The following is a 20107-nucleotide window of genomic DNA, read 5'->3' on the forward strand; positions in this document are numbered from 1 at the left end:
GCGGATCTCTGTGAGTTCGAGACCAGCCTGGTCTACAAGAGCTAGTTCCAGGACAGGCTCCAAAACCACTGAGAAACCCTGTCTCGAAAAGGCAAAACAAAAACTGTCATAAACTTAGGAGGGTTGTTAACAGCAGGGGCTGTCCCCACTGTTCTGTAACAGGAAGACCAAGCTGCAGGCATTGGCAGTCAGTACCTGTAAGGGCTTGCTCCTCCATTCACAGATGCCTTCATTTTCTTTTCTTTTGTTTTCTTTTCTTTCTATCTTTTCATTTTTTTCCAGACAGGGTCTCATTATGTAGATTTGACTAGAACTTTCTCTGTAGTTTAGGCTGGCCTCAAGCTCACAGAGATCCTCCTGCCTCTGCCTCCCGAGTGCTGGGTTTAAAGATGTGTGCCACCATGTCTGGCTTTTTTTTTTTTGCTCATTTTCTTTTACTTTTTAGTATCTTACACATGTGTGTGTGCATTGACACATTTAGAGGTCAGAGTACAACTTCATGGAGTTGGTTCTCTTCTTCCACCGTGTGAATTCCACAGATCAAATAGGTTTATGAGACTTGGTGGCAACACCATTATCCACTGAGCCCTCTCGCTGTCCCTGTATGGGTCTTGTAAGCTAAGGCTTGAGAGGAGCAGACTTTGAATTCCCACATGGCTACAAACATGGGAAGTCAGGGAGGAAAGACAGTGAGCGAGGAACCTGACCCCTTCCGGCTGGTGGATCCTGACCATGGACTGTGCATACTCGGAGGCCTGGAAGGAGATGTGTGACCTGTTCTGGCCATATGTGTCTCTGCATCATGCCCCTGCCAGTGAGCTGTGGCCCCAGCATCCAGCTGCTGCTTTATTAGTTAACTGCTTTCCACTAGGCATAACCACAACTTTGCTCAGCCATTCAACCCAAATTTATGAGCACTGGTTACATGTTGGGCCATTTCTTGGTCATAGAAGCATGTCCATGAGACAGACAAATACCCCTCCTCATTGGACATGTTGTATCACACACACACACTCACACACACACACACACACACACACACACCTCACTCTGGAAGGGAACCAATGGCAGACCAAAGTAACAGTTTCACCAGGGTTATAACAGGAGTTTGGGTGAGAGGATACTCATATGGAACAGAAATGACTCAAACCAGCTACATCACCCACAACCCAACCCAACACAGCAATGGCTCTCGGTCGCTGCATCTGTGGAACCCTGCACAATGTGCAGGCAGCTGCACAAGCCTGACAATCTTTTTTTCTGCTGCTTTGCTAGCTGGTCTCCTCCCCCAGCAGGTGTGCGCCACTTCCATGCCTTTGAAAGGACCCTGGTAAACCATGTACATTTAATTTTTCCTAAATATGCCCCTGCCTGGAGGGGCAACTTCAGGTCAGAGGACACTGCTCTGCAGCATCACAGGGCAAAACCTGCAATCCCAGGTTGAAGTAGGAGATCACTGAGAGTTCAGGGCCAGCCTGAGCTGCATAGCGAGAGATCCTGTTTCAGTTAACAAGGGCTGTGCCACACAGCATGGCTGAGAGTCCACACAGCTGCCATCTCACTGGCTTCTTCTGTTGCAGAAAAGAAAAAACTTCCCACCTCTGGATAGAGACCAAGCTGGAGCCTGACCTGGGGCTGGCAAAAGGATTCCAAGATCTGCTACCCGCCATCCTCCACCTTCCCCAGGTCCCGAGAAGCAGGTGGAGTCCTGCAAATCTGCCTGCCCCACCCCTGTGCCCTCACCCTGCTTCTCCGTCACAGCCGGGGTGCCTCATAGCCTCTCAGCCCCTGCTCCGGCAGCTCTGCCCTTGCTCTCCCACAGCACATGCTCCTTCCCCCTCCAGATCTTCGTGGATCCCTCTCTTCCTCATGAGGTATGCTCATGAATACCTCAGAATGATCTCCAAAACCTGCCCACTGCCCTGCCCAGTTCTCTCATCTTTAGTAGGAGTGCCATTCTTTTTTTTTTTCTTTTTGTTCTTTAGAGACAGGGCTTTGCTGTAGCTTTGGAGCCTGTCCGGGAACTAGCTCTTGTAGACCAGGCTGGCCTCGAACTCACAGAAATCCACCTGCCTCTGCCTCCCAAGTGCTGGGATTAAAGGCGTGTGCCACCACCGCCCAGCTGGAGTGCCAGTCTTACTGTGTGCTGCAGTGCAGTGTGGAGGTCAGAGGTCAGCCCTGTGGAGTCAGGTCTCCCACCCTCACTGGGTTCCATCACTCAAAACCATCTTGGCAACCTTGCTACAAGTGACAATACACTGAAGTGCATTGATGGCCTCTCTGTATTCTTCCTTGTCCAAGTCTGATCCCAAAGAAACATATGTTAAGAACCTACTGAATACCAGGCTCTGTCCTGTTCTAAGTGAGGCTCACTGCCTATCAGGAGAGAAAGGGACTGGGGTTGGGTCCTGGGGATCAGTTGGCAGAGCACTTGTCTAGCATGCCGAAAGCCGTGGGTTACACCCCAGCACCAGATAAGCGGGGTATGATAGGCAGTGCACCCTTGACACCCTAGCACTTGTGAGATGGAGGCAGAGAGATCAGAAACTCAAGGTCACCCTCAGCTACATAGTGAGTTCAAAGCCAGCCTGTGCTCCATGAGATCAAAAAGAAAAACAGGAGTGAGCCTTGCACAGCAATGGCCAGATCCGAAGATCTGAGAAGCAACATGATTGGAAATGTGTAGAGAAGATGCCGAGGTGTGGGAGGATGCTGTCCAGCCTCCCTAGCATCAGAGCAGCCTCCCTAGCGAGGAAGAATGACAGCGATGTTTGGAGGAGCTCAGGTGGCTGCACGTGAGGCAAGAGCACACTTTGCTGAGTGTGGGTGGGCGGTATGACAGACAGGTTCCCACCAGGCTCCCGCCCGCTGGCCAGACAGCAAAACCATTCACCACTCTGTGCCTTTCCCTAGAGCAAAGGTCAAGTCAGAGGCTATGGAGACCCCTGCCTTGAACCCCTACATCTCTACATACTTCAGCTCCAAGCCATCCTCAGGGCAGGTAGGTCCCATGTGATCCCTGTGTGGAGAGGAGCAGACCTTGTCATGCCACGCCACCGGGAGAAATTCATCACTACCGCCACCTGCCTGGCTTCCCTAGGATTACAGGAACAGGGCCTGCAATCACATCCGTGAGAAAGCCAATCATCTGTCAGCCAGTGGACTGGGGTGCCAGTTCTGGCTGGAGTGCAGGCACAGGCTGTGCACTGGACAGCTCCAGGGGATCTCACGCTGGTGGAGATGGTGTGTGGGTTAGGACTCAGTTATCCAGTAGAGAACAGTGAACAGGCAAAAGGGGGCATTTCCCCCAAATCTCCAGTCATAGGGGCTAGTAGCTGGGAGGCCAAAGAGACCTTGTAGTGGACAAACTCCATGGGTGAGTTTCCTGTGTGCGTGTGTGTTTACACGTGTGTGGATCCCTGGAGCGGGGAGTACATGTGCCTTTGGAGGCCAGAGGTCTATTCCTCTCCGCTTGTACTCAGAGGTGGAACCTTACTGGTCCTGGCTAGTCGAGCAGGCCAACTTGTCCCCAGGATATTACTCCTGCCTCCTGAGTTCTGAGATTCAAGGCAGCTGCCATGCCTACCTCACTTTTGAGTGGGTTGTGGGGATCCAGCCCTACAGTTTCCATGCCTACTTGACAAGCCTTTTACTGAGGGAGTAACCACTCCAGTCTGCACAGGAGCGGGACAGATTATCAGGGTGCGGAGGGCCATCACGCTGTCCTTGCCTGCTCTCCCATCTCCCTGTCTCCCACCCACAGGTGCATTTACTTCTTGGGCAAGAAGATAATTCTTCACGCATTGGCCAACAAAGGGGATGTGTGGACCATCTCAGAATATGTGACCACCAAAATGGGGTCTCTCTTTGAGGCTCTTAGTCTCATTAATAAAAGAAAATTAAGAGCTGGGCAGTGGGGCTGGAGAGATGGCTCAGAGGTTAAGAGCACTGGTTGCTCTTCCAGAGGTCCTGAGTTCAGTTCCCAGCAACCACATGGTGGCTCACAACCATCTATGATGAGATCTGCTGCCCTCTTCTGGTGCATGTGCAGGCATGCAGGCTAAATAAATTTTTTTTTTAAATATTTATTTATTATGTATACAATATTCTGTCTGCTGTATGCCTGAAGGCCAGAAGAGGGCGCCAGACCTCTTTACAGATGGTTGTGAGCCACCATGTGGTTGCTGGGAATTGAACTCAGGACCTTTGGAAGAGCAGGCAATGCTCTTAACCACTGAGCCATTTCCCCAGCCCCAGGCTAAATAAATTTAAAAAAAAAAAAAACTGGGCAGTGGTAGTGTACACCTTTAATCTCAGCACTAGGGAAGCAGAAGCAGGTGGATCTCTGTGAGTTTGAAGCCAGCTTGGTCTACAGAGTGATTCCCTGAACAGCCAGGATTGTGACATAGAAAAAAAACCTGTCTCCAAAAAAAAGCAAAAAGAAAAGAAGAAGAAGAAGAAGAAGAAGAAGAAGAAGAAGAAGAAGAAGAAGAAGAAGAAGAAGAAGAAGAAGAAGAAGAAGAATTTTCGGAATAATCTAGAAAAATGGTGTCTTGATCACTGTTCTCTGGCTATGAAGAGACACCATGACCACAGCATCTCTCATGAAAGAAATCATTTAACTGTGGCTGGCTTCCAGCTTCAGAGCTTTAGTCTCTTCTCATCATGGTGGGGAGGGTGACAGTGTACAGGAAGGCAGGGTACTGGAGAAGTGGTGAGAGTTGTATTCTCATCCTTAGGCAGAAGACAGAGACAGCAACACTGGGCCTGGCAGGGCCTTCTGAAACCTCAAAGCCCACCCCCAGAGACACACCTCCTCCTTCCCAAGAGCCCACTGGGAACAAAACAGGCAAATACATGAGCCTATGGGAGCCAATCTCACTCGAAGGGCCACAGCCGGCAGACTTGGGACCCTACGTGACTACCTACATGAGCCCTAGGGGAAGGGATCCTGGGAAGGAAAAGTACTACCTGTCCCACACACCTCTCTAGTATGGTTTAAGGTGAGCCCACCTTCCTAGGTGTGGTCCCTCAGCCAAAGTGACTGAACCAAAGCAGCTGAAGTATTAGGTCTCCACCGAGGCCAGACTCTAATCCTGAGTCCTGAGACCAGGGAGGGAGGAGGAATTGGCTTGACCTTAAATAAAGAACACAACTGGTAACACCCAGGGCAGACAGTCCACCCTGCCCCAGTTTTCAGTGGGTGTCAGGGATGGTGTGCCTGTCTCCCACCTCTGTCTCACACCATCTGGACTTACCAGCCTCCTCTGTGTCCTTCCATCACCCCATTGATTTCAGCCACAAACCCTTGCACTCACTGTCCCTCTGCCAGGTACACTTCTCAGCCCATTGCATCAGTGGAACTCTGCTCGAAGATCACCACGTCAAAGTCCTCTCTCCCTTTAAAATCTAGGGCCTCCGTGGTAGAGCCCCTGCCTAAAATCCCCCAGTGAGGGGCTGGGGTGTGGCTCAGTGGTAGAGCCCCTGCCTAAAATCCCCCAGTGAGGGGCTGGGGTGTGGCTCAGTGGTAGAGCCCCTACCTAGAATCCCCCAGTGAGGGGCTGGGGTGTGGCTCAGTGGTAGAGCCCCTGCATAGAGTCCCCCAGTGAGGGGCTGGTGCATGGCTCACTCACCTATGTAGCCTTTGTAAGATCCTGGATTTATACCCAGCCCTTTAAAGAAAAATGTAGGCCACACACACATGGCTTTCTTCCTCTCTGACACTAGATGTCTTGTGTGCTTTTTGCTGCTGATAACTCACTGGCAGAGACTTTCTAGTTAGACCACAGATTTATTTTGGCATGGAGGTTCTGGTCCAAGGTCAAAGAGCAGGTGCCCATCTGGTGATGGACTCTCTGCTGGCTGGATTCCCTGGTGGCAGGGGCATGAACATGTGAGAGACAGCAAGAGGGCTCGGCAGATAAAACTCCTCTGCCGGCCAGCCTAAGCACCTACACTCGAACCCTGAACTCCATGTGGTCCCCCAAGACATCCAGAGTCTCATACTCCTGCCATGGCACACTCACAACACAGTCAATGTTGAAAACAAAAACAAAAAACCTGGGTGATATGGCACACATCTTTAATCCCAGCGCTCAGGAGGCAGAGGCAGGAGGATCTCTGTGAGTTTGAGGCCAGCCTGGTCTACAGAGCAAGTTCCAGGACAGCCAGAGCTACACAGAGAAAACCCTATCTCAAAAAACAAAAAACAAAAAGACCACACATCAGAGACCAATTGATTCAAATACCTCACCTGCTATAAAATAACCCATTAATTCACACACTAATCCATGAAGATCATAAAAAGATTGTCCCACAGGGCCCTGATCCCTCCATCTTCCTCCCGTCCTTCCCAAAGATAAAGATTCTCACTGAGCAGGCTAGTTTTACGTGCTTCCCCCCTCCCACTCAGCCAGTTCAGTGCTGGGATGGGACCCAGGGCTCCATGCTACGCAAGGACTTCCCCACTGAGCCTGCAGTTTCCATGTTCACCAAATTTACCTGAGCACAGGCCTGAACAGGTTCCTCCATCTCTGCCTGGAGATGCATTCTGAGAAAAGTTCGATGGAACAGAGTTGGCAAAATCCAAACCACAGATCTGTGTGCTACCAAGGGCATTCGGTGTGTGTCTAGTTCCCAAATCTAGTGTATTCTCTGAGGAACACAAATTAGATCCCTCCTTGGTTACCCCTCACCTCGTAAGCGTCATGGTCATAACATCATACTTGCTAATTTTCCCCCTTTTTTTCCCTTTCTTTTATTTTTTGTTCTTATTTTTGTTTTTGTTTGTTTTTCGAGACAGGGTTTCTCTGTAGCCCTGGATGTTCTGGAACTCACTCTGTAGACCAGGCTGGCCTCAAATTCACAGAGATTCCTCTGCCTCTGCCTCCAGAGTGCTGGAATTAAAGACATGCTCAGCTAACCACTGCTCGGCTGATACTTGCTAACTCAAAAACCACTTGGATTTGTCTCATTGAGTTGTTCTAGCTCCAAACCGAGGAATGTCACGCAGAAGTCAGCTGACAGACATGTGCAGTGTGTGACTGGCGTGGCAATCCGTGCCTTAAGATCCCAGCACTGTGGAGCTGAGGCAGTAGGATGGGTGTTCAAGACTATCCTCTGCTACAGAGGGATGTCAAGGCCATCCCGGCTTACGTGACACCCTGTCTCAAAGAAAAATAAAGACATAAAAATAAAATTTAAAAGATCATAAACTCAGCTGGGCAGTGGTGGCTTTAGTCCCAGCACTCGGGAGGCAGAGGCAGGTGGATCTCTGTGAGTTCAGGGTCAACCTGGTCTACAGAGTGAGTTTCAGGATGTCTAGGGCTACATAGAGAAACTCTGTCTTGCAAAAAAATAAAATAAAATATTAAAAATAAAAGATCATGAGCTCCAAAAAGCAGAAAGAGTGATTGTTCTGAGACAAGCCCTCACCGTACAGCCTAGGGATCTCCAAATAAACAACACCCCTTATCCCCAAGGCACGGATCTGTGACAGCCACCTGTGAGCCAATTATACTAATGTGCTGTGACTGCCTTGTTTATCACTTTTGGTTTTTTCTAGACAGGGTTTCTGTCTCTATACTGGAACTCTCTCTATAAACCAAGGTGGCCTCAAACTCTGCCTCCTGAGTGCTGGGAGTAAAGGTGAGCACCACTGTCTGACTCTGATTTTTGTTTCTGACTGGCACATGACTCATATTTCTTGGGCTACAGCATAACATTTTACCACCGTGAGTATAGACTAAGGATAGAAATGGAATTCTAGCTTCACAACAAACAGATGTTTCTTCCTGTGAGTCTGTAGCCTCTGAGCTATTTTGAAACAGTAGTCAGCACGCTGGAATTTACTATGGCATGCTAAGGGCAACACTGTAACCCGTCACCACTGCCCCCCTCGCTACAGTGTCTAGATCATTTCTTCAGCCTCCACTGACTGAACTCCAAGAGCTGATATACTTTGACATAATGTCCACCAGTCTTGTCCCTATTACAGCAAATAATAAGGCTTTCTCTTTTTTTATGGGTGAGTAACATTCCATGCACAAACCACATTTTCTTTACCCTTTACCTATTAATGGACATGTAGGTGGATTCCATGTCATGGCTCTTGTGTTGTGAACAATGCCACAACACACACAGAAACAAGCATCAGGCTTGGGGGGGGGGGGGGGGATCCAACCCCTGTACTAAAAAAGGCACAGAAGAGGGTTGCCGGAAGGAAGGGGTTTGAACCTGGGAAAAACCCAGGCTTCTCAAATCTGGGGCCCATTCTCTGCTCCAGAAGTCCATAAAGCTTGACAAAAAAGTTTGTTTTGTCCTGGGATATTTTCCTTTTTTGAAACAGGCTCTACGTGGGCCAGGACAGTCTTGAACTCCTGATCTTCCTCCCCCACCTTCCAAATGCTAAGGTGACAGGTGTGTGTCACCGTGCCGGGCTTGCATGCCCATTGTACAGAGGAGGAAACTGAGGCTTGGGGGGAACCTAGGGAGAGAGACGCTGCAGGGGTCAGAGCTTCTGAGGAGAGCATAAGTGCCGCCAGGGTCCTAAGAAGCTTTGGGTTCCGAGTGGGAGGAGCATCGTGGGAGCACCAAGACCCGCGTCCGCTTGGTGCGGCCCCGCCCCCACGGGGGACGTGAAGACGCGGACCCCGCGCAGCGTGGGGACATGTGACCGACTGCAGAGGCCGTGCGCTGCATCCCCGGCCCGGCCGCGCTGCTGCGCAGGACGCGGGGAGGCGCGCGCCGAGGCCTGGGAGCACTGCCCGGGAGCACCGCGGGGCGCGCGAGCAGACGCACAGCCGGACGGCCGGGGCGGGGTCCCCGCGGGGTCCCCAGCTTCGCGCAGAAACGAAACCGAAAGAGGGGACCGAGGGAGGCGGAGCCGCGCCGGCGCCACCCAGCCCTGTGGGGCCCGGACCCGGGCGCGGCCAGGTGTGCAGCGGCCACCATGGCTCAGGACGGCGTGGAGGTAGGACAGCCGCGCCACCGGGGACAGGCCTCGCTGGGAGGGCTCCGGGGACACCCCGACCCCCCGGGCCGCCTCCCTCCTCCATCCCGGGCACAGCGGGGCTGCAGGGTCAGAGGTCAGAAGGAAAAGGGGTAACCTGGCCTGCATCCCACCGGACCCCAGATTCGCACCCGGGAGTCTGAAACGCGCTGCAGTCCCCACCATCCCCCTACCCCCAATGCCTGGAGAACTTTGGATTTTTCCAGGAAATGGATTAAAGGGAGGGGGGATGGGGATGCGGAGGCCAGAAGCCTGGGTCAAGTTGAGGAGAATGAAGGGACGGGCGCTGCTCCCCCGTCGCACCCCACACCAGAGTTCACCCCCATCCGCCCCAGTTGGAGAAGAGCGTCAGGCGCCTCCGGGAGAAGTTTCATGGAAAAGTGTCCCCCAAGAAGGCAGGGGCTCTTATGAGGAAGTTTGGCAGCGACCACACCGGAGTAGGGCGCTCTATCGTGTACGGTGAGTCAACCCAAGGGAGAATACTGAGTGGGTGTGGTTTAAGAATCGCTGTAGCGACCCTGGCCCCCTAGACGGGAGGCTCTCCACCGCCTGGAACTCCACAACACCCTTCAAGAGACCCTCCCATATTTTCCCACTAGGTGTCAAGCAGAAAGACGGACAAGAGCTGAGCAACGATTTGGACGCTCAGGTAACCTGTCCTCCCTCTCTCCCTCACAGGAAGGGGAGAATCCCTTTTCTCTCCAGCAGAAGGAACAAAACCACAGCTGTGAGAGCCCACCTCGCTATGTAGGCTCCTTCCTTTTCCCAAGCAGTAGGTGCTCATTCTGTGAGGGTTATCTCGAATGGAGGAGACTGGACAGTCAGATAAGGAGGTCCTGGCTGCTGAGGAAGGCTCAAGGGAACTCTGCCTTGCTCTAGAAGAAAGGCTGGGCCAGGCTGGGAAGGAAAGAGGCCCCGATGGAGAAGGGGTGAACAGACAACTGAATCCATGTAGTAGCTTCCGTGGCTGGTATTCCGTGTATGACCTTGCTCGAAAGACATATTAGAGTTTTGTTTTGTTTGAGACAGGGTCTCACGATGAAGCCCAGGACACTGTCCTGAAACTCACTTTATAGGCTAGACTGGCTTTTCACTCACTGAGATCCACCTGCCTCTGCCTCCCAAGCTGGTAATCAAAGACCTGCACCACCATGCTGGGCACCTAAAAGTATCTGACAGATCACATTCTTTAAGCTTCGGTCTATAAACAATATGACATATTAATAATACTAGAAGGAAGTCACCTTCACAGAGAGCGCCCGAGGGGTGGACCTCCAGGTTTTGGTTCATCTCCTACCTCTCTGTCTTTCAGGGTCCCTGGAGGCAATCCTATTACACAGGACAGCTCAGGGTCATGACTTTCACCAGGGTCTGGGGACCAGCATTTGGCTTCAGGGATTCAAACTCTATCCATGTGTAATGAAGTTTGGGCCCCAAGAGGCCCCTCTGTGAGGATCCACAAAGAGACCCATCTGGGAGCAAAAGAGCAGCCATTCAGACCTGCAGCCACGTGTCTGCAAGCCCCCAAACCCAGAACCTTCTAAAGCCTTGTGGCCAAGGAGCTAGAGGTGGCTCAGCTGTTAAGAGCACTTGCTCTCTCACACAGGGGACTCTAGTTCCATTACCAGCACTCACATGGACGGCTCACAACTTCTTCAGGTCCAGGGGACCTGAAACCCTCTTCTGACCTCCATGGGCACTGCACATGTGTCTATGTACACAGGGAGACACACATACACATTTAAAAACTTGAATCTTTAAAGCCACGTGGCATCAGAGGTCAGGTGTCACATGTGGCCTCTGCAGATCGAGAAGTCATACAGGGCTCTGAGTTGCATGGGCCACGATCACTGATTTCAGATTCTGGGCCATCTCAGAAATGAGACCAGCAAAAGTATTCACTTTTTTTTTTTTTTTTTTTTGGTTTTTCGAAACAGGGTTTCTCTGTGGCTTTGGAGCCTGTCCTGGAACTAGCTCTGTAGACCAGGCTGGTCTCGAACTCACAGAGATCCGCCTGCCTCTGCCTCCCGAGTGCTGGGATTAAAGGCGTGCGCCACCACCGCCCGGCGGTATTCACTTTTTTTTTTTAAGATTTATTTATTATATATACAGTATTCTGCCTGCATGTGTGCCTGCAGGCCAAAAGAGGGCACCATATCTTATTAAAATGGTTTTAATCCGCTGTGTGGTTGCTGAGAATTGAACTCAGGACCTCTGGAAGAGCAGCCAGAGTGCTCTTAACCACTGAGCCATCTCTCCAGCCCCAAGTATTTACTTCTTAAGGATATTTGGGGCATTGTGCTTTTGTCTAGGCTTCCTCTTGGGCCTTCATGCATTGTAGGCAATACTGAGCCAGGCCCCAGCCTTCGATTACCTGTGGTTCTCCTTCCTTACCTTCCCAAGAACTTGAATGACTGGATTGTGCCACCAGACCCAGCTCCGGTGGTGCAGAAAAGCTCTCAACACAGGCAATAATGTTTCATGTTGGCTGCATCTATATAGAGCCAGGATCCTGTCTCCGGTCCAGGAGCCCCATGCAGGCTCCTCCCCCATTAAACATGGGGATAGCACCCTGAGAGCCTTTCCAGTTTCTGCACTCCCCTTCCGTGTCTCCCCTCAGGACCCGCCCGAGGACATGAAGCAAGACCGAGATATCCAGGTGCGTAGGTGGCTGGGCTCAGGCAGGGTGTGGACAGGGAGATGCTAGCTATCCGTGGTGCAGCAGTGAGTGTCCACAGTGAGCTCCAGAGGCACAGGTGACCCTGTTTGTCCCCACTCATCCTTGTTGCAGGCAGTGGCCACCTCTCTGTTGCCCCTGACAGAAGCCAATCTTCGAATGTTCCAAAGAGCCCAAGACGACCTCATCCCTGCCGTGGACCGACAGTTTGCCTGCTCCTCCTGTGACCACGTGTGGTGGCGCCGTGTGCCCCAGAGGAAGGAGGTGCTGCCCAGACTTATCTTGATTCCCTCCTGATCTGTCCAGAAATGTTTGTGTGTGTGTGTGTGTGTGTGTGTGTGTGTGTGTGTGTGTGTGTACCTGTCGAGACCAGAGTTTGGTGGTGGTGTCTTTCTCAGTTGCTCCACCCTATTTTTTGAGACAGGTTTTCTCACTGAGCCCTGCGGCTCACCAGTCTGTTAAGGGGTTTGCTGGACGACCCAGGAAGCCTCCTGTCTCAGCCTCCCCAGCACTAGGGTTGTGTGCATGCAGTTAGCCATGCTGCCTCTTACATGGGTGCTGTGGGTTTGAACTCACGGGTAAGCTCCACCTACTGAGCCAAATCTCCACCTTTTGCCTTCATTTTTAGTATTTTAGGTTTATTTTATGCATACTAGTATTTTGTTCACATATGTGTCCATGCACCACAGTGACACATGGGTGCTGGGAACTGAACCCGAGTCCTCTGCAGAAATAACAAATGCTCCTGACTGTTGAAGCATCTCCCCAGCCCCCTTTTCTGCTCGTTGAGAGGGTCTCATGTAGCCCGGGCTGGTCTCAGACTCAGTGTGTAGCTAAGGATGACCTTGAATTCCTCATCCTCCTGCCTCCACACCTGGTTCACGCGGGGCTGGGGGCAGAACCAGGGGCGTCACGCATGCTAGACAAGCCAACTTCAATATCCCGCTGAACTCATTCATTTGAGTCACTGACTTGAAAAGTCAAACGTTTGACTTTGACAGCTGGGGCAGAAATCAACCCCAAATCTGGTTTTCTAACCTCTTCTTTTTTTCTGTAGACAGGGTCTCTCCATGTAGTTCTGGCTGGCCTGGAACTCTCACGACCCACCTGCTTCTGCCCAAGTGCTAGGATTAAAGGTGTGCACCACCACCACACCCAGCTTGGCTTCCTAATATCTTGATTATTAGTATGCTTCTGATAAGGGCTGAGCTGCGTCTCTGGTAGTCTGAGCACTAGCAGCGCACTCCTGAAGCCCACGTACCAGACACAGGGATGCAGCCTGGCATCCCAGCTCTTGAGCGATGGAGACAGGAGGGTCAGGAGTTCAAAGCTAGCCTGGGCCACGTGAGACCCTGTCTCAGCCCTGCACGTTGGCCCTTCCCTGCCTTCTCAGGTGTCAAGGTGTCGCAAGTGTCGGAAACGTTACGACCCTGTGCCAGCCGATAAGATGTGGGGCCTGGCCGAGTTCCACTGCCCAAAGTGTCGACACAACTTCCGGTGAGGGCCCTGTCCCACCCCAGCCCACCCTCGGCCCAGTCCCAGCCTCGTCCCTCCCTCCTGTCCCCTGGGGGAGGGCCCAGCTGCCCCCTCAGCCCCTCACGGCCCTGCTGGCCCCCAGGGGCTGGGCACAGATGGGGTCCCCATCACCTTGCTACGGGTGCGGCTTCCCTGTGTATCCCACTCGGATCCTGCCCCCACGCTGGGACCGTGACCTGGATCGGCGCAGCACACACACCCACTCCTGCTCAGCCGCAGATTGCTACAATCGGAGAGGTGAGGTCCTGGTGCTCGGCCTACATTCTGCGTCCCCTGTGCGCCAACCCCTGGCTGCTCCCTCCTTCCCTGGGTCCCCCATGGCTCCCTAGAGCTGACTGCTCCCCGACTCCTCCCGTGGAGTTCCCAGCAGCTCCATAGTGCCCAGCCTATGAGTCCCATGGTCCCCACGACCTGCGAGTCTTTGTGGCCACATTCCCACCTCCCTAAAGAGTTTGAACACCTGTAAATTTTACGACCTCTGATCCCTGTGTCATACGGCTCCAGTGGGTCCCTGCAGAGCCACAGACCCCTCCCACCTCCAGAATCTCAGCAACTCTCCTTCCTCTAGAGCCCCATGTGCCTGGGACTTCCTGTGCCCACCCCAAAAGCCGTAAGCAGAACCACCTCCCCAGAGTGCTGCACCCCAGCAACCCCCACATCAGCAGCGGCTCCACGGTGGCCACGTGCCTGAGCCAAGGCGGCCTCCTGGATGACCTGGACCATCTCATCCTGGAAGACCTGAAGGAGGAGGAGGAGGACGAGGAGGATGGTGGGCCCCGAGAGTGACCCTGACCGGACGCACACAGGAACGACAGACACGGTGTGTGGACACCTTGTGTTGCTATAAGATACTGTCTCAAGGAGATAGAAATACCCTTGAGGGTACTAAAGGGGCAGTCACAACCGCACAAGCCGGGTCAGCATAACAGCCTTCTTCAGAGAGTACGCCCCACCGCGGAACTCGGCCCAGTAGACCCCGTCTTGGTAGCGGCTCCGATAGTGACCTCCATGGTACCACACACCATTAAGGTTGGAGTGGGCACAGGCGTGGTACCACCAGCCCCCACGATGGTACAGGGCACAGTTACCTGAGGGCAGAGACAGAGTTTGTGTTCCCACCAAAATAAAAGTCTCTACCAGCACTTCTTTGTGCAAAGCTTTTGCAAGCATCCCTCAACCTTCCCTATCTTATTGAATAGAAGCCCTAATCCTCTATCTTCTCACCAAAATAAAAGGCTCTGGCTTCTCACTTTCTTCTTCAGAGTAACAGCCTTAATTCCCTATCTCCTTGCCAAAATAAGAGGCATGCTTTTCCCATATATTTTGCAAAGTAATCTGTTATTCATTCCTTTTGGGGGGGGGGGGGCTTCTGTTTCCAGATGGTTTATCCCAGGTGGACTGGCACACACCTGTAATCTCAACATGTGGGAGCCGAAGGAAGAGGGTCTAGAGTTTCAGACCAGCCTGGGCTCCACAGTGAGATCGTATCTCAAACATGGACTAGGAGTTTGTGCTAGGATTGTATCTCAAACGTTGACTAGGAGCTCAGTGGTAGTGTGCTTAGATTGCGGGGCGGGGGGAAGAGGGAGCAGCTCTGTCCCCCCCCCAAAGAAGCTTAGCTTTCACTCAGCCCTTCTCACAGTGCAAGGTCTTAGTCAGCAGAGAAGGAATCGGGGCTCCCTGTGCCCCTGGTCTCCTTATGCTGAAGAACTTACCTTAGGGCACCCTGTAGCCCAGGCTGGCCTTGAACTCCCGCCCCTCTGGCCTCCATCTGCTAGAGCTGGGACTCCAGGCCTGTGCCACCACACCCAGCTCACCAGAAGGAAACCTGACACTTAGGTTTAGTGTAGGTACCCACAGAGGCTCGAAGTATGGATCCCCTGGGACTAGAGCTACCCAGTGTGGGTGCTGAGAATCGAACCCTGGAGGAATAGTTTGTGCTTTCAACTGCTGAGCCATCTGCACCTCTCAGAAGGGAAAATTTGACTTTACCGCTTTTCACCCAAACCAGATTAGCAATCCCATCTTCCTGCCCTCCCACCAGAATAAAAATGCTCCCTACCAGAATAGGAGTCTCGGTCCCTGTCCACAGTGCTGAAAGGTTTGTCGTTGTGCCAGGAGAGGGAATCTCCGGCATCGCCGTGGTACTGGCCAAGCCGCAGACGGTAGTGGTCACTCTCAGGCTCCAAGGAGAAGCTGTCATAGTGGGCGCGTGCCCCACGGCCCCCCCAGTCCTCTAGGAGTACCAGCAGCTCATGGTCCCCACGGCTGGTCACCTGATGCACGGGTTCCAAGCCCAGCCAGTATTCCCCGTCTGGCCGCCCAAAGCCTGCCTGGAAGGGCGGGAGGAACAGGAGGTCAGGATGGGGTATCCTCAGCCAGCCTCCGGCACCCCCGCCACAAGCACCCACCTTGTAGTGCTGCCAGTTGGTGAAGAAATTGACTGAGCCATCTTGCCGCCGCTGGATAACCGTCCAGCCTCCACCTTCCCGCTGCTGCTCACACCACACAGATACCAGGCGACGGCCCAGCCGCAGCTCATACACTCCGCTCTGCCTGTGACCTGCCCTGTGAGCCTCTGCGCAGTCCCTCCATGGACCTGTGACAAGGTACAGCCTGAGCCACCCAGGCCCTTGCTGGATCAGGGCCCTGACTCACCAGTTCCCTTTCCCAGATAAAAGCCATCTTCTGTCTCCCTCTGAGGAAGAGCCATTTCTTACCGTTTCTTCTCTCAAAAGTCATGGTCCTATGAGCCAACTCCTCACCAAAGCAGAGTCCTAACCCGCATGCCCTCATAGAATACGTACCCATGCCTATTTTCTCTTCTTCCAATTTCTCACTATATTAGGAGGACTGGTTGGGGCTGGAGAGGTGGCTCAGTGGTTAAGAGCACTGGCTGCTCTTCCAGAGAACCCAGGTTCAATTCCCAGAACCCACATGGCAGCTCACAACTGTCTCTGACTCCGAGATCTGACACCTTGACACAGACATACGTGCAGACAAAACACCAATACACATAAAAAATAAATTGATTTAAAAAAAAAAAAAAAGAGGACTGCTCTTGTTTTGTTTTTGTACTGCCGGGAGGCTACGGAAGACCTTGGTGCTCTGCCGGTGAAGCTCATCTCCTGGCTGTTGTTGTCACAGACTAGTTTCCTGTCCCTTCATCTCCCCTGGTCCCCACTACTCTAGAATTTCCATCTACCCAGATGGCACCGGAAGCCCTGGGTCATCATCTCACGCACATCCCAGCAGGCCTGCCTCGACTTACCCACTGGCCTGGTGGAAACAGCAAGATGCCCAGTAGGTGGGGGAGGAGACAGGAGCTCCTGCTGCCTCAAGTTCTGATCTCTCCGGTTCTCTGGGGTTCCGTCCAGCCTCCTGCTGGTGTTGCCAGCACTGCCCACTAGATTCAGAGGAACCAAAGGCACTAGAGGCAATGGCAGGACCTGGGACCATACAGTCAGACATAATTAACCCCTCATCTGAGGAGGCCAGGCATCCCGTGGCATGGGGAGTGGGGGGACAGGCAGGGTCAGAAGAACAAATCTCCCACCCAGATAAACAGAAAATCAGGCAGGGCAGTGCCTCAGATTTATCACCGCCTACCAAAAGCCTAACTCTGGACTTCTGCTGGTGAGGCGTATGCGCAAAACATGGAGGGCAGAGAAGGGAACTGGTCTCCTGTTCCATCATTCTCCCTGTTCCCTAGAGATGGGGTTTCTCACTGAACTTGAATTGGCCTGGCATCCATCAAGCCCCAGTAAACCTTCATCTGCCCACAGTCCTGGGGCACACACACAGGCAGGCACACCACAGCCCTGGGGCACACACACACAGGCCCCCACAGTCCTGGGGCACACACACACAGGCCCCCACAGCCCTGGGGCACACACACACAGGCCCCCACAGCCCTGGGGCACACACACACACACACACACATGCAGGCCCCCACAGCCCTGATGCACACACACACATGCAGGCACACCACAGCCCTGGGGCACACACACATTCAGGCCCTCACAGCCCTGGGGCACACACATGCATGATGGAGGTGGGTCTTGTATCTTATCTGTTGCTTTCATTGGTTAACTAATAAAGAAAACTGCCTGGCCCGAATAGGACAGAAAATTAGGTAGGCAGAGTAGAAAGAAGCCGAGTCAGTGAGTCGCCATGATTCTCCCACTCCAGAAAGACGCAGGTTAAGATCTTTCCTGGTAAGCCAGCTTATGGTGTTACACAGAATATTAGAAATGGGTTAGATCAATATGTAAGAGCTAGCCAATAAAAGTTTAAAACTAATGGGCCAAGCAGTGTTTAAAAGAATACAGTTTCCGTGTAATTATTTCTGTAAAGCTAGCCGTGCGGGCAGCCGGGTGCCAGGAAGGTAGCCCGTCGCTCCTATTACAACAGAGTGGCGCTCAACGTGATGGACTAAATCCACTTATAAACCTGAGAAGGCTTAAAAATAAGGAAAAGAGAGTTTAATGCAGCTTTTTGCTGTTTGTGGGTGGTGTGCAGCAGAGAGAAATTGTCCTGACTCAGCAGCAGGAAAAACTGGCTGTTTTAAAATGCCGGCTTTCTGGGCTGTGCGGCCATCGCGATCTCTGTCTGGCTTCTTCAGGAGACAGAGCTTTTGAATGGAGCATTTGGAGTAAAGTGTTACGATTTGTTTGATGGCAACTAGACTGCTGTGTGCCTAAAAGGAAGTCATTGCATGCTGCAGCTCAGAGGCACAAGCAGCTCCAGCCGGCTACTGGTGCAATGTGCAAGGATCAGAGGCACAAGCGGCTCCGCCATGTTGGACCGGGCGGGGCAAGCAGGCAGTACCTGTTTTTGACCTAGGAATGTCACAGCTTAGAATCTTAAGCCGCTTAGCGCTTATCGATTTAAAGGTGCAAATCAAAAGTGCTCCTGGATAGTAAAAAATTACACATTCGCAATATTACAGATTCAGACCACTAAATGGATCACAATGTTGGATGAGTGTATGTAGGCTTGAGAAAAAAAAATAGAGAGAATAAAGTTAATGCCCTAAAAAAAAGGGTAAAGTTTTTAAAGAGACAGAGTACAGATAGTTAAGAGATTAAAAGAAATAAAGAAAAATAAGCCACGTAACAATGGAAAATTCACAGAGAGTCTGGATTATGTACATTGTGTTTTCTTTAAAATTTTTGACTGTGAAGGAGCTAAGTACAGAGAGACATTTCATTATATGGGCTGCCAAGCTAAACCAGAATGGATATCATAAGGGTATTATGATTTCAGAATTTGGGTCTAAGGATATGATGCTTTGGAAAGGAGTTTCTTCTTTTGTTTTCACAGAGGATGAGACCCTGTGGATTTCTTCTATCCCAATATGGGATGATAGACCGCGCCCTCCTGAAAGGTTGCTGTGAACACCTTAAAAAAATTACTTCGCTCACCTGCCAACTGAGATGAACCTAGCACACAGGTTACACCATGAAAGATCTAAATAACGGCGCCCCCATTCAGCAGGAAGCAGTTTGGAGAGAAATAATTGCGCCCATATTCCCAAATATTGTTTATAAATGTTCTTTTACATTTAAAGGGGAATATGATATAGATATGAATAATTTGCATTGGTATGGATTATAAGGTCAATTTTGTTATATGTATATGTATTTGATATTAATTAAGGTATTGTGGTTGTGTAGTTCGTTTAAAAATGTAACGTATATAGGTTGTTAATAAATAATCATCAATAATAGTCAAGCTTGTAGTCATGTTAGATTTTCTAGATGTGCATAGATACAGTTCAGTAAGATAGGCATTCTTCATATCTTTCAAAGACTACAGAATATGGCATTTAATGTTTTAATAACTTAGGGTTTTTCATGACAGTGAGACACGTCTGCTCCTGGCAGCACCAGCTACTTCAAGAGGAAGATGGGCATCGAAGAGGCTCCTTATGGAGTTGGTTAGCAATTTGGGCAAGAAACTGCTCTTGCCTGGACTGTCATGAAAGAGTATGTAAGACATTCTGCAGGACATAGCAGAAAATGACTGAACTGTCTTTGGAATTTCCTGTTTCAAGGGAATGTCTGCTGGATACTATGGGCCTGTAGGCCGAAGATGGATCCCCAACGGTATAGAGAAACTTTGGGTGACTGTCCAGGCAATGAGTTGTCTCTGTCATTTCTAGAGCTTTGGATTTCTTGTTTGCTTAGGTAATATTATATCCTTCTGGAGTCTTTGATGGAGCTGAAGAATGAATAGATAGTTATAGTTTTCCTTAGTTATAAGAGATAAAATAGATATAAATATTGTAACTGTAATTCTTACTTAATAACTGCTTTGTTATATGTAATTTTACTATGTTAAAGTTAAAGCCTTTCTTTTTTGTTTAAACAGAAAAAGGGGGAATGATGGAGGTGGGTCTTGTATTTATCTGTTGCTTTCATTGGTTAATTAATAAAGAAAACTGCTTGGCCCTAATAGGACAGAAAATTAAGTAGGCGGAGTAAACAGAACAGAATTCTGGGAGAAAGAAGCCGAGTCAGTGAGTCGCCATGATTCTCCCACTCCAGAAAGATGCAGGTTAAGATCTTTCCTGGTAAGCCAGCTTGTGGTGCTACACAGAATATTAGAAATGGGTTAGATCAATATGTAAGAGCAAGCCAATAAGAGGTTAAAACTAATGGGCCAAGCAGTGTTTAAAAGAATACAGTTTCCGTGTAATTATTTCTGTAAAGCTAGCCGTGCGGGCAGCCAGGTGCCAGGAACATAGCCCTCCGCTCCTATTACAACACATGCAGGCCCACCACAGCCCTGGGGCACACACATACACACACACACACACACACACACACACACACACAGGCAGCCACAGCCCTGGGGCACACACACACACAGGCAGGCCC

General features: G+C 51.1%; 2 protein-coding genes across 4 annotated transcripts in view; one reads left to right on the plus strand and one right to left on the minus strand.

Annotated features, from left to right (window-relative positions):
* Positions 1 to 8655: 8655 nt before the first annotated feature.
* Positions 8656 to 16135, plus strand: C5H19orf66 (chromosome 5 C19orf66 homolog). 3 transcript variants are annotated; one of them, XM_005346867.2, is made up of 9 exons: positions 8656 to 8971; positions 9346 to 9469; positions 9610 to 9659; positions 11631 to 11669; positions 11802 to 11951; positions 13081 to 13184; positions 13306 to 13460; positions 13792 to 14043; positions 15736 to 16135. In XM_005346867.2, exons 1-8 carry the CDS (start codon positions 8951 to 8953, stop codon positions 14007 to 14009), a joined length of 861 nt encoding a protein of 286 aa, XP_005346924.1. In that variant the 5' UTR covers positions 8656 to 8950; the 3' UTR covers positions 14010 to 14043; positions 15736 to 16135. The 3 variants fall into 3 exon arrangements, with proteins under 3 accessions (XP_005346924.1, XP_005346923.1, XP_005346922.1); XM_005346866.3 differs by lacking the exon at positions 15736 to 16135 and adding an exon at positions 14603 to 15134; XM_005346865.2 differs by lacking the exon at positions 15736 to 16135 and having other exon boundaries at positions 13792 to 14484.
* Angptl6 (angiopoietin like 6) overlaps positions 14107 to 20107 on the minus strand; it is an 8453-nt gene continuing 2452 nt past the window's right edge. Inside the window, exons 2-5 of the mRNA XM_005346864.3 lie at positions 16495 to 16672; positions 15635 to 15822; positions 15286 to 15556; positions 14107 to 14311 (exon numbers count right to left, since the gene is read on the minus strand). Of these exons, the coding sequence (XP_005346921.1) occupies positions 14121 to 14311; positions 15286 to 15556; positions 15635 to 15822; positions 16495 to 16672 (828 nt within the window). The 3' untranslated portion in view covers positions 14107 to 14120. The remainder of the gene's footprint in view (positions 14312 to 15285; positions 15557 to 15634; positions 15823 to 16494; positions 16673 to 20107) is intronic.

The sequence above is a fragment of the Microtus ochrogaster genome, chromosome 5 (genome assembly GCF_000317375.1).
Source record: "Microtus ochrogaster isolate Prairie Vole_2 chromosome 5, MicOch1.0, whole genome shotgun sequence".
Lineage (NCBI taxonomy): Eukaryota > Metazoa > Chordata > Mammalia > Rodentia > Cricetidae > Microtus > Microtus ochrogaster.